Raw genomic sequence first — 11515 nt, 5'->3', positions numbered from 1 at the left:
TCTATTTTCTTTATAAATATCTCATATTTAAAAGCTTTTCTTATAATGACTTGTGTTGGTTTATGACTATTATATTTTTAGGAGAAAATTTTTTTATAAAATTTTTTTTTGTGATTTTGTGATTTTTAAACAATTTTTGTTATTTTTTTGTGCATCTTTTAGTTGATTTTTATTTAATATATTTTTTCAATTAAATTTTGTTTTATTTGTATTTTGATAGTTTTGATTATTTGATTATGGTTAATCTTAAGATTCTTGAGTTCTACCTTCGTGTAGATATATTTTTTAGGGGTTTTTACTTTTTTGAGTTTTTGTGTTCTATATCTATCTGTTTGTTTTTTATTTTTGCAAAATTCTAGTGGCTTTACCATTATATCCAATAGCTCTTTCTTCATTTGCTATAGACTAAGGGGTAAAATAATAATTTAACGTTTGGACATGTGTCAACATGTAAGTTGTTAGGGATACTTTTAATCTAGTGTAGTACAAATATTGAAAATAATCTCTTATGAAATGACTAAACTACCCTTTTATGATTCCACAAGAATTTGACATGTGGTGAAAATGATTATTATGCTCTCTTATCATAGTTATAAAAATATCTATCTTCTTATAATTATTTACTATAATATATCCTTATTTTAAATTAACTATTATACATTTTATATTAAATTATGAAATATATTTTTTCTTATAATTATTTATTATAATACTTTTATATCATGATTACAAAAATACTTTTTCTTTTAAATTAACTATTATACTTTTATATCATAATTATAAAAATACTCATTTTTTTATAATTATATACTATAATACTTTCATATCATAATTACGAAAATATGTTTTCTCTTATTATTGAATTATAAAAATATTTTTTTGTTATTGTTGATCAAAATTATTATAATATACTTTTATTATAATTACGAAAATATCTTTCTCATAAGTAATCAAAATTATTATAATACTCATTCCTATTATAATTATAAAAATACTTTTATAAATGCTTAATAAAAAATTGACATATGACACTTTATTTCAAAATCAATAACATATATTAAAACATTCCCTTTTATAAGTATTATAATAACTCTTTGCTTGTTTGATATGATATTGACGTATGTTCAAATTTATTATAAAACTTTTTTACTATAATTATGAAAATATTTATATTCTTATAATTAGTTAAAATTATTATAATACACTTATAAAATAATTAAAGAGATATCCCTCATAATATAATCGACTAAATTTACTACAATGCCCTTTTTCCAAAATTATGAAAATGCTCTACCATAATTAGCCAAAAATTATTATAATGTTTCTCATATCATAATTATAAAAATATTTTTATAAGTACTTTATAGGAAGTTGACATGTGACATTTTATTTTAAAAGTACTATTATACCTCTATTAAATTATTATTAAATTTTAATATAATATAAAATTAACTACTTATTAAATTATTAAAATTTCAACACAATCGGTTTATAAAAATTGGATGCATGACATTTTATTTTAAAGTTACTATAATACCTTTAAAAATTACATATGAAATTTTAACATAATATAAAATTAATTACATATTAAATTATTAAAATATCATTGTCATTACTTCATAAAAATTTAACATGTGAAATTTTACTTGAAATTTACTATATAACCCTGTTAAATTACTTATTAAATGTTAAATAACATATATTCTCATGAAAATTACTTTAACATTCTTTTGTTTATTTGATATGATTTTGATATGTATTCAAATTTACTATAATATCCTTTTATTACAACTACAAAAATACCTCTCTTCTCATAATTAGTCAAAATTATTAGAATATCCTCTTACCATAATTACAAAAATATCCCTCATACTATAATTGATCAAAATTACTATAATATTATTTTATTATCATTATAAAATATCTCCCCTACTATATTTAGCCAAAAATTACTATAAACTCCTCATACCATACTTACAAAAATATTCTTCTTAATGTAATTGACCAAAATTATTATAATACCCCCATAGTCATTTTTTGGATTTGTGATTTTTCCTTTACATATTGGAGGTAGAAGTAAAACACTGTTTATCTGGTCCATTGAGCCGGAGGAAGGATTAAAGTATCTAGCATCATTCGGGTGAAAAAAAAAAAAAAACAAAATGTTGGCGCGCATGACAGACGGGAATACTTAGTACTCTGCATAATACTTACGACTTGGATGCTGACAGGACTCACTTCTTTCATTTCCATTCTTATAATAATCAAGAAAATAGGTTTTGCAGTGCGATTCTTCACTCGGTGAAATAAAAACAATGGCAAAATTCAACTTTAACCAATTGATTGTCATAAATAGTTGGCTGTTCAGAATGTGGGGTGATTTTATGGTGGATTTGATAATGTCATTCACTTCACATAAGAATGAAGAAGGTCGATGGGGGAACTTGGTAATTTAAGGCAGCGAATGACCGCAAACTTCCTATGTGAGTGAGATAGGGTGGGAAAGACGTGCTCCAAATTAAGTGATGCATGTTCAACTATCTTGAAACAATAATAATGTGAATAAATAATATCATAATCCATTTCTCCAAGGGAAATGTAATCATAACATCATAATAAATAAAATGATGTCCAAACACGCCTTGGATTAAACCAATAACAGCATTTATTATGATCCATTAGATCAGATAATAGGTTCCATGCTTAGCAGGCATAAAATTGGAAAGACGGTCGATTGGATTGCAGATTAGATGCTATAAGTTTACAGCTTGACCTAATCAAAATTGGTTTCTTTTTGGACGTTTAAATAATTGATATGAATGAACAATCTAAACTACAACAAGCTAGTTGAAATGAATTAAATACCATGTTACAACCACCTGCCATGCTTGACCTCTTTAAAATTGTACAAGCATACTTGACCTCAAAATTTGAAGCTTCTAAGGCAGTGAACTCGTCGTGCAAGACTCCAGATTTCCATGGCAATTCATCAATGAAAATTACACTGTTGCAATAGAGGGTGAGAATAATCAACATACTTCTCCCAAAGGGGCTTGTATTTCTCTATCCCTATTTTCAACCATGGCTTTGAATTTCCATTGAAGTGTAGTACAGCTCCCTTCTCTATCAACTGGGAACCAACATTTGTGTAGCCCAGCCCCAGAACATGCCACGACGGATCCAATGCCTCTGTCAATCCATAGAAGGTCAGCAGTCCAGGTGGCAGTGTCCCAAGTTTCCACAATGTCCGGTCCACATTCCTTTCTTGCCAATAGTGGTAGATGCCAGTCACATTCCTCTTCCTCCACTCAACCAAATCAAAAACATTCATCCCAAATGCCCAACCACATGCATCAGGATCAAAATGTGCTCTTATAAGAGGGTGAGAGTAATTTAGGTACTTATGGTATCTGTGAAATGTCTCCATGCATGTCTCAACCGCTCCATTAACATTGCCATTCAAATCAATGGAAAATAGGCGAGACAAATCCTTCTGAACCACAATGTCATCATCAAGAAATACCACCTTCTTCAGTGCTGGAAAAACTTCAGGAATATAAAACCTCAAATGATTAAGCATTGAAAGGTACTTAGGATTTCGGAACTTGATTGGAGTACGGCTGTCATCATTATGGCCAGAAAAATAATAACTTTGAGTCTCAGAATCTTGGAGCTGCTTAAGAACTGGAACATAAGAAGCATTAAGCCACTTTAAGTCCTCAAACTTCTGAACCTCAACAGTCACTCTCCGAAAACTGTTCGTGGCAAACCAGGCCTTCATCGCTGCATAGTTTATTTCATCAGTTACAAGATGAAAGACAACCTTATCTGGATGTTTGGAATTTAAAGCTGTTGAGTTAACCACCACAGAACTTGCAAGGATGTTATCAGAGAAGACACAGAAATGATACATACTGTTATCTTTAAGTTTAGCTCCCAATTGCTTTCTTTCCTGGAGTTTGCTTTGTAAATTTGGGTTTTCAAACCATTCAGTAGTCAACTGAACACCGAGACAATATAGACTTTTGGGGACTTCCTCAGCAGCTATTTGTCCATACTTTGAACTTTTCTCACTAACTGAACTCATCTGTTCTTCAAGAGCTTGGATTTTGGCTTTCAATCTCATGATCATTGTTGCACTGTCATAGTGGAGTTGCTGGGCTTGATAGAGCAAAAGTGCCATATCATGAACTGCAGTCTCTGATTCTCCAACTGTCAAAGGAGTTTGCCTAGTCGCAGCATTTGACAGAAGGGCCTGTGAATTACGGATCTGGGCACTTAATTCCCAAGCAAATTGGAGATTGTTGCTTTCTTTTGCTATCACAACAAAAGCCTTTGCAAGAGAAATCTGGTTGTTAAGTTGCCTGGTGACAGAGTTGGGGCTTAGCATTTCATCAGTGATGTTTAGGCCTTCCATAATTCTCTCATGCTGATAACTTCTCTGCACACAAGGAACACAAACACATATTTTGTGAACTTCACAACGATAAAAGTTGATGGTTGAATGGTGGGGAACAAAAGAGAATTTGTACTTCTTTTTAGCAATATGACTATAAATGGAATTAGTGCCAATAGAGAACAAAGGCATCCTAACAATATTATCTAGTCATATGATTTGAGTCATGCTAATTTTCCATTCAAAATGTAAGACAAAGCACTCCAACTATTCTGTGGTTTAAAAAAACTGAAAGGGTTCATTTTTTATAATTAATTTTTTCCAGTGAGTTTAAGTGTCAATGCAGTGTGCGCATGAAAGAAAAGAACAGATGGCATTAAATACCTTATGCTGCTACTAGACAAAAGAAAGGAGAGAGAGATGGGGAAAAAACACAAATGATTTTGGTGTTATCTTCTACAAAATCGAAGGAATTACCAAATGCAATGTGACATTGAGGTCCCTTGACACATCATATTCAAAATAGTAGAAAAAGTGCAAAACAACCTTCGAAACTAGGTTACTGTTTCTAAATTAATAATCCATTAGATCTTACACCATGCTGCCTTTAAAGGAATATAGTATCTTAAGGGGCTTTTCTACATGCCAGTACAACCTTTCTACAAGATATTGTCCATGCAATAGTTAGTCTATATGATTTACAGCAGTATTTATCAGCTACAATTCAATTTAAAGTGAATAGAGAATGTAAACAAAGTCCATATAGATCAAGCACTTAGAAGGAACTTGGCAAAAGTAAATGGTAATAAGTAAAAATTTTAGCATTATTATGCAACTTGGCATATCCAGCGTTAGACCATCTCATCTCGAATAGCCTGCCCCCATAAACGTTGCCACTGCATATTAAACACTACCACTCATAATTTTTACAGGATCAAGGATATCTTTTAAATTGTTGCTTTACATCGCTTCTCGACAGTAACAGTTATCCACCCCCAGTCTCATGATCATATACTATTTACTTCTATATCATGGTGACTTATAGCACAAAGCAAATTGTAGCATGACTGAAGCACATCATTTCTGATAAGCATTCCTTTTGGTTATCCAATTTTTCTCTTTCTCTTATTAAGGATCAATTCATTTCCCAAAAAGTTATGATGCATGGTTCTTAAACACCTGTTTCTCGTCTTTCTGTCCCACAACTCAAAAGATGCCTAAAACCACTGATGCATACAGGGGCCAAATAGTAATCCTCTTCACTAAAGAAGTATGACCCTAATATGCTCACTCAACTGCTAAGAATAAAAACGATATACCAAACTATTTCTCCTCAACTGCAAATAATTGACATGCATACGTCTTCTAAACCACATATTGGATGCTTGGCCAAAAAAAAACCACATTTGATTTTTTTGTAAACAGAAACAAGCCAAATGTCACAGCGAAGATGAGGTGATTAAACCCCCAAGCTAGTCCTGAAAACAAGATATGATACCTGACCATTATATGACCCTTTTCATTTAAAACACTCGTATGTTGTTCAAGGCATGTTCACAAGAATGTTGTTCAAGGCATGGATGATAATTAACATGCCAAAGGAACTTTTCTTTTTGGCCAAAATTAACATTAGCATAATCAAAACCATTTAGCTATTAAAACAAAAGACCGCTTTAGCCAAACAGATCCATCCAAAGTAATGTGTCAAACAAAGAAAAAATCCTACACAATTCTTCCTGACAAAAGTGTCCCAACGGAACAGTAACGGAACAGTTAGAATTATGTAGTATATATACATCTCTGAAAGATGAGACATGTCCGAGATCCTATGAGAAACTGCAGCAACAGATCAAGCAAAACATAAACACTCACTTTCCATTCACATTATACAAAGAACTGGAGAAAACTAATGGTTCCAATGATAGGAAGCTAGTTAATTTTCCTAAATTCACGTCAATCAATTAATTTAAGCGTCACCCAAAATAGATATTTGTTCAAATAGGTCCACAATTTCCCAAAAAAAAAAAAAAGAGCGGAGTTCTCAATCTCAATAAGAAATTCATTACAGGAAAAAACAAAGAAGAAAAAAAAAAGAGTAGATCTTTACCCTAGAAATTGAAGGTCTTGATTCAATCTGACCCTCCTTGCTCAAAAGCACGATGAAGACCAACACCACAATCCCGCACATTGTCCACCACACCACATTGGAAAGCCTCCTCCGCACTGGCCTCCTAAAATCTATTCCTCTGCGCCTCATCATTCACAACTCTTACAGCTCCCGTCTGGTTCCAGGGACAACAACTCCCCCTACAAACCACTACTTTTCCCAGGATATTTTATGATCTTCCCTTGCAGTAATTGTCTGAGATATAATTAATTCAATTAAGAAAAAAAAAAGGTTTTGGGTAATGAAAAGAAAAAACTAAAAATGGGAAATGAAAGAGTAAGAGTTGTTTGTTTTTATGTGGATTTAAGTGAAAGGAAACTGTTGGGCAGTACAGCGGAGGATTGTATTGTATCTCAAGAGTTTATTGTTTGTCTAAGATTTTGTGTTTGTTTTGTGTAATAAAGTGAAGGTCATTGTAGCTGGTCGTTTTCCAAAACGGTGGCTCTGATCCTGCCATGTCAGCGTTGGCTGCCATCTCTGATTGATGCTCATACGCTTATAAGCCTCCGGTTCTTCACTTTTCATTTTTCCTGGAATATGCCTTTCCTTTTTCCTGCAAGTCCTTTTAAAAATAAAAATTAATTGTTGACAAATCATTAGGAGATTTTAGCTCTTTTTTTTCTTTTACAATAGCATAAAATATTTGAAAAAGGACTGCTTTGATTCGAACTTAAATCTTATGTTATAGAGCCGAGAAAATTACTAAAAAAATTTAAATTTAAATTCAATCAAATTTGATTTGTTAGAAAAAAAAATTAAAGTTTAAAATTTTAAAAATTTCAAAGCAATTGTAAGTGCTCTATTTATTTGATAATGTTTAGAATGAATGATTACCAACTTATAATATTCATAATGGATCAAGATTTGGGGTTTGATTTTCCAATAAGCCATAAAATAAACGTATATAATGTTTATTGATTAATGGCGTCCAATTGTATGCTTCTATTTATGGAGGTATTCAAACAAGAGAATGGAAATCAAGGGGGAGAATCATTAAACAGGAGAAGAAAATCAACCTGACTTCAATTATTTTAGGTGAGGAGTCACATTCAACTCTACTATCCATAATTGTACATTTCAGACTAGTAAAATCAAAATCAAAAGCACATGATTTCCATATGCAATAAATTAGCGGCCATGTATCACACCTTAACATTGATTTTTTTTTTTTGTCTGAACAAACCAACACCCATCATTCAATACCTGCAACAAGACAGAGATGTTGCACCGACCTCATTTTCTCTTCGGGGAAACTATTAGCCATCTAAAGCACGTAAAATCTTAAGGACAACTCCATGATGTTGATATACCAATCGAATTTATTGTTTTTGTAATGGCTAAACAAAGGATTATAGAGCACATAGTACCACATATAATCTGCTCATTTAAGGTCAAAAAATCTACAGAGTTTATTCCATCTGCATTCATAGTCCGTAAGTTTCACTGCAAAAAAAAAAAAAAAAAACTTGTTTCTGATACAACATTTTTACCAACAAGAACGTAGAAAGAAAAATGTAGAATCAAACTCCTATGTTTTAATCCTCTAGTACTCTTCAAATAGCCTGAGCAGTTGTTGCTTTCTTGCTATTAGAAATCTGGAAACATAACTCTTAGAATGGCCTCTGAAAACTTCCTATATTAAACAGAGTATGTATATATGCAGCATTACTAACAAAAGAGATGTGAGCATACTTGCCACCAAGAGCAGACCTAACACATTCCAACAAGAGGAAGATGTAGCAGAATCCAATGCCAGCCCAAAAGTGCATCCCAAACCTGCCATTCTAGTGTATGAGTGGGAAAAAATTGCTCGTATACCATATTAGCTGCAAAGCAGTTTCCAATAACATGCCCATCATAGGATGGAACCTAATGCAGTGAGGCCAATCTTTGTTCTTGATAATTCCAATATACACAAAGTTACAATATATCATTGAGAACCATTGAGGTAATCTCTTTATGGCTCCTGGGACAAATAAACCAAGTTTTCGAAAATCTCATAATTGCTCTAGGTAGGGCTGGAGAAAATATCCTGCATCAGAAATCTGCAAAGCTATTAAATATGAAACACATGCCAAAGTCCACCACCACCATTCTGGCTTCTCAGTTATCACAGCGTAGCTATTTTTGAATATATCATCCTTATATGCTCGTGGTGAAAAATGGCATCCCTGCAGTCTCAGTAATGCATGATTTTTATACAACAAGTCATCTGCATCTTCACCTTTAAATTGTGATGATAAGGCAGTAAGGCGGTTATACTGTGTGCCTGCCAATGGATTATAAATTATTAAGATATAAATTAAAAAAAAACTACAACTTCAGCATCATTTTTATGTAAATGGCTTTCAAAACTTTTAAAGCAACGACCTTTTATGGAGGAAAAAGAAAAAGGGAGGAAGAGAGAAAATATGATAAAACTTCATAAATAATGCTCAATGCTTAATCTCAAGTAATAAAGGATGCATCATTTTATTCCGCCCCTAGAAATATAACTCAAATGAAAATTCTGAGGAGCTTTGAGCGTTAACAAAATGTTGATGAAGCGACAGCCAAAATTGCTGGTAGACCAGAGTTCTCCCTGACAATATGTCAAGATGTTTTCTGAAATAAACAGATTTTTCATGAATCTCAATGATGTAGCAACCTAGCAGACACAGAGCACCCACTAAATTTTTTTTAAAAAAAAAAAAAGAAAGGAGAAAGTAGTAAGGAGAAGAGCAATGGATTCAGAGAGTAAATCTCATTTGTTCTCCACAAAATATATTATTCAACAGCAAAAGATTAGTTTCATAAGTAGTTTCTTTTTCCTTTACCACAGCAGCAAAAAAAGCATCGATCAAATTTTCAGTAATCAAAACTTCATTAAAAATGAAAATTTCAAATAAAGAACTTTATGCAAATTTGCATACCTGTAGAAGACAAGAAACCGTGTGCACCAATATTGCTTGACAACATAAGACTAGACCGCAAACTTGAGTTGCATGCAACAACTGAGGGCTTAAATCCCAGGTGGATACTGTTGCGTTGGTCTAAAATTAAATCCTTAGACCTGGTTAAATGCAAATGTTACCAGGGCAACACATAATTCAACATAAAGAAGGCAAATAAGAAACAAATATATTTGAATGGTCTAACTGATTAAATAACCAAAGCCTTCCAATTTTAGCAATTATTCCCCATAAATTAGAACAGGGGATGGAATTATAATGGCCAAAAGCAGGCGCAAGAATATATCCCATCACAGTATCATAATTAACAATGAACAACTCATTCAAATCTCAATGTGAAAATTGAGTTTTTTACCTTTACAAACTACTTCAAAGGGGGAAAAAGTTGACATTAGAAAGCTTAAAAACTATTTGCACCAAGTTAGGTAAAGAAATCGTAACTATCAGCGAAGGACCCTGATCAAGTATTAATGGTCTAGATTGGACTTAAGCTGTTTAATAAGAGTCATTAGAAAAATAAAAGCCTCAGGAAATCACATAGATGAGAGATGTAAATTTTTGCAGGAAAAGTATTTAGGACAAGGGCAATGCACTAGGTTGGTTGTTTACTTTGTAGAACAATTCTGAGTCATTGGTTACTAATGTTGAAATAAATATGCATTTTCAATCCTCAAAAAAGACCCAAGAACATAGAAAAGAAAAAGATATCCGGACTCCTTTTGTCTGTGAAGACAGAGAGAAATAAAACAAAACCAAATCAAAAAGAAAAGAAACAAAAAGTATGCCCAAAACCCTAAAAAAACGGAACCAATTTATATATGATCTTGTCGATTAATTGCTGAACCACGAAAATCTTTTATCAAACGCTAAATGAGAAGCTGTGATCCCGTTGATAACAAAAGGACCCTAGTAAATAATATTGAATTTAAAAAAAGAAGGAAAATGAAAAAGAGAGTACCTTAGAGCAGCAACGGATGAGAATAAGGCGGGAGCCAGAAGAGGAGAAGGTTTGGCGAGTTTGGGACAGCTCGGGGCAGAGACAATATAGCTGTTGGGGGAGCCATCTTTGGGAGTCTTCACTCTAGGTAGGGCGACCGCACTGACGAAAAAAGTCTTGGGTATGAAATGGACACAGAGATGCAGAAATAATATATCCCAATAAATTCATGCTAATCAATAATTTAAAATGTAAAAAAAATAAAATACAGAGTTATACGAAAAATCCTTCATTATAAAGGGATTATCTGAAAAATTTTTACTATCAAATAATAGATATATAAAAATTTTTTAATTAAAATTAGAGTTAATCAACAATTAGAGATACAATTGAAAAAATTTTATCAAATAAATGACTTAATAAATATATTTTGAATTTATTTCTAAAGAGTTTAAAACTCAATTTTCACCGTTCAAAATATAGAACATTGAATCGTGAACCTACTAATAAATTTCAGTTCAATCGACCATGTATCGAGTTCCATTCAATTGGCACTTATATTTTTTCCCTTTTCTTTCTTTTTTTTTTTTTTACATTTTTTTTTCGTGCTAAAACTAGCCCCTACGTTTATTATATAAGGCTCTTTGTTTCGGTTAAAAGACAAAGGCTTTAGGTCTTTTAATTGGCTAAAACAATAAGGCTGGATCTCACGTTCCTAATAATTTTCTCCTCCAACTCCATTAGGAGGAAATTCATCACTATACTTACTTTAGCCAATGAATTCATTTAAACCAAGTTATTGCAAAATTTAAGTTTTTCTTTAGGAAATGTCTTTTTCAATATATCTGCTACATTCTCATCAGTATGAACTTTTTTTAACTACATCTACTGCTCTTTAATCACTGAATATAGCTAGTGATATCTAACATTAATGTACTTCATTTTAACATGATACAAGATATTTTTACTCAAATTTAAAGCACTCTGATTATTACAAAATACTACATACTCTTTCTGATTCAATCCCAATTCAAAAAAAAAATATTTCATCCAAAGCATTTCTT

At 31.9% G+C, this 11515-nt stretch overlaps 2 protein-coding genes across 3 annotated transcripts; both read right to left on the bottom strand.

The window, feature by feature from the left end:
- Positions 1 to 2719: 2719 nt before the first annotated feature.
- LOC111309269 (putative galacturonosyltransferase 10) lies at positions 2720 to 8380 on the bottom strand. Of its 2 annotated transcripts, XM_022908291.2 has the most exons (4): positions 8256 to 8380; positions 6504 to 7116; positions 3916 to 4441; positions 2720 to 3783 (listed from the first exon to the last, which is right to left on the bottom strand). In XM_022908291.2, the coding sequence occupies exons 2-4, from the start codon at positions 6654 to 6656 to the stop codon at positions 2990 to 2992; spliced, it is 1473 nt and encodes a 490-aa protein (XP_022764026.2). In that variant the 5' UTR covers positions 6657 to 7116; positions 8256 to 8380; the 3' UTR covers positions 2720 to 2989. The 2 variants fall into 2 exon arrangements, with proteins under 2 accessions (XP_022764026.2, XP_022764024.2); XM_022908289.2 differs by having other exon boundaries at positions 2720 to 4441.
- LOC111308437 (uncharacterized) lies at positions 7925 to 10677 on the bottom strand. Its single transcript, XM_022906760.2, has 3 exons — positions 10473 to 10677; positions 9476 to 9615; positions 7925 to 8832 (listed from the first exon to the last, which is right to left on the bottom strand). Exons 2-3 carry the CDS (start codon positions 9519 to 9521, stop codon positions 8561 to 8563), a joined length of 318 nt encoding a protein of 105 aa, XP_022762495.2. The 5' UTR covers positions 9522 to 9615; positions 10473 to 10677; the 3' UTR covers positions 7925 to 8560.
- Between the last annotated feature and the right edge of the window lie 838 nt (positions 10678 to 11515).

Source organism: Durio zibethinus, chromosome 2, assembly GCF_047325235.1.
Source record: "Durio zibethinus cultivar Kanyao isolate XHJ-2024 chromosome 2, ASM4732523v1, whole genome shotgun sequence".
Taxonomy (NCBI): Eukaryota; Viridiplantae; Streptophyta; class Magnoliopsida; order Malvales; family Malvaceae; genus Durio; species Durio zibethinus.
This window is presented reverse-complemented; position numbering and strand designations above follow the sequence as displayed.

What these genes read in the sequence shown, in the direction of transcription:
- LOC111309269 (XM_022908289.2), bottom strand. Translation starts at nt 6,656, where the DNA reads ATGATGAGGCGCAGAGGAATAGATTTTAGGAGGCCAGTGCGGAGGAGG. An exon ending in CAAGACCTTCAATTTCTAGG is followed by an intron (nt 4,442 to 6,503) that starts GTAAAGATCTAC and finishes CCTTGTGTGCAG; the next exon opens with AGAAGTTATCAGCATGAGAG.
- LOC111308437 (XM_022906760.2), bottom strand. Translation starts at nt 9,521, where the DNA reads ATGTTGTCAAGCAATATTGGTGCACACGGTTTCTTGTCTTCTACAG. An exon ending in CGGTTTCTTGTCTTCTACAG is followed by an intron (nt 8,833 to 9,475) that starts GTATGCAAATTT and finishes ATCCATTGGCAG; the next exon opens with GCACACAGTATAACCGCCTT.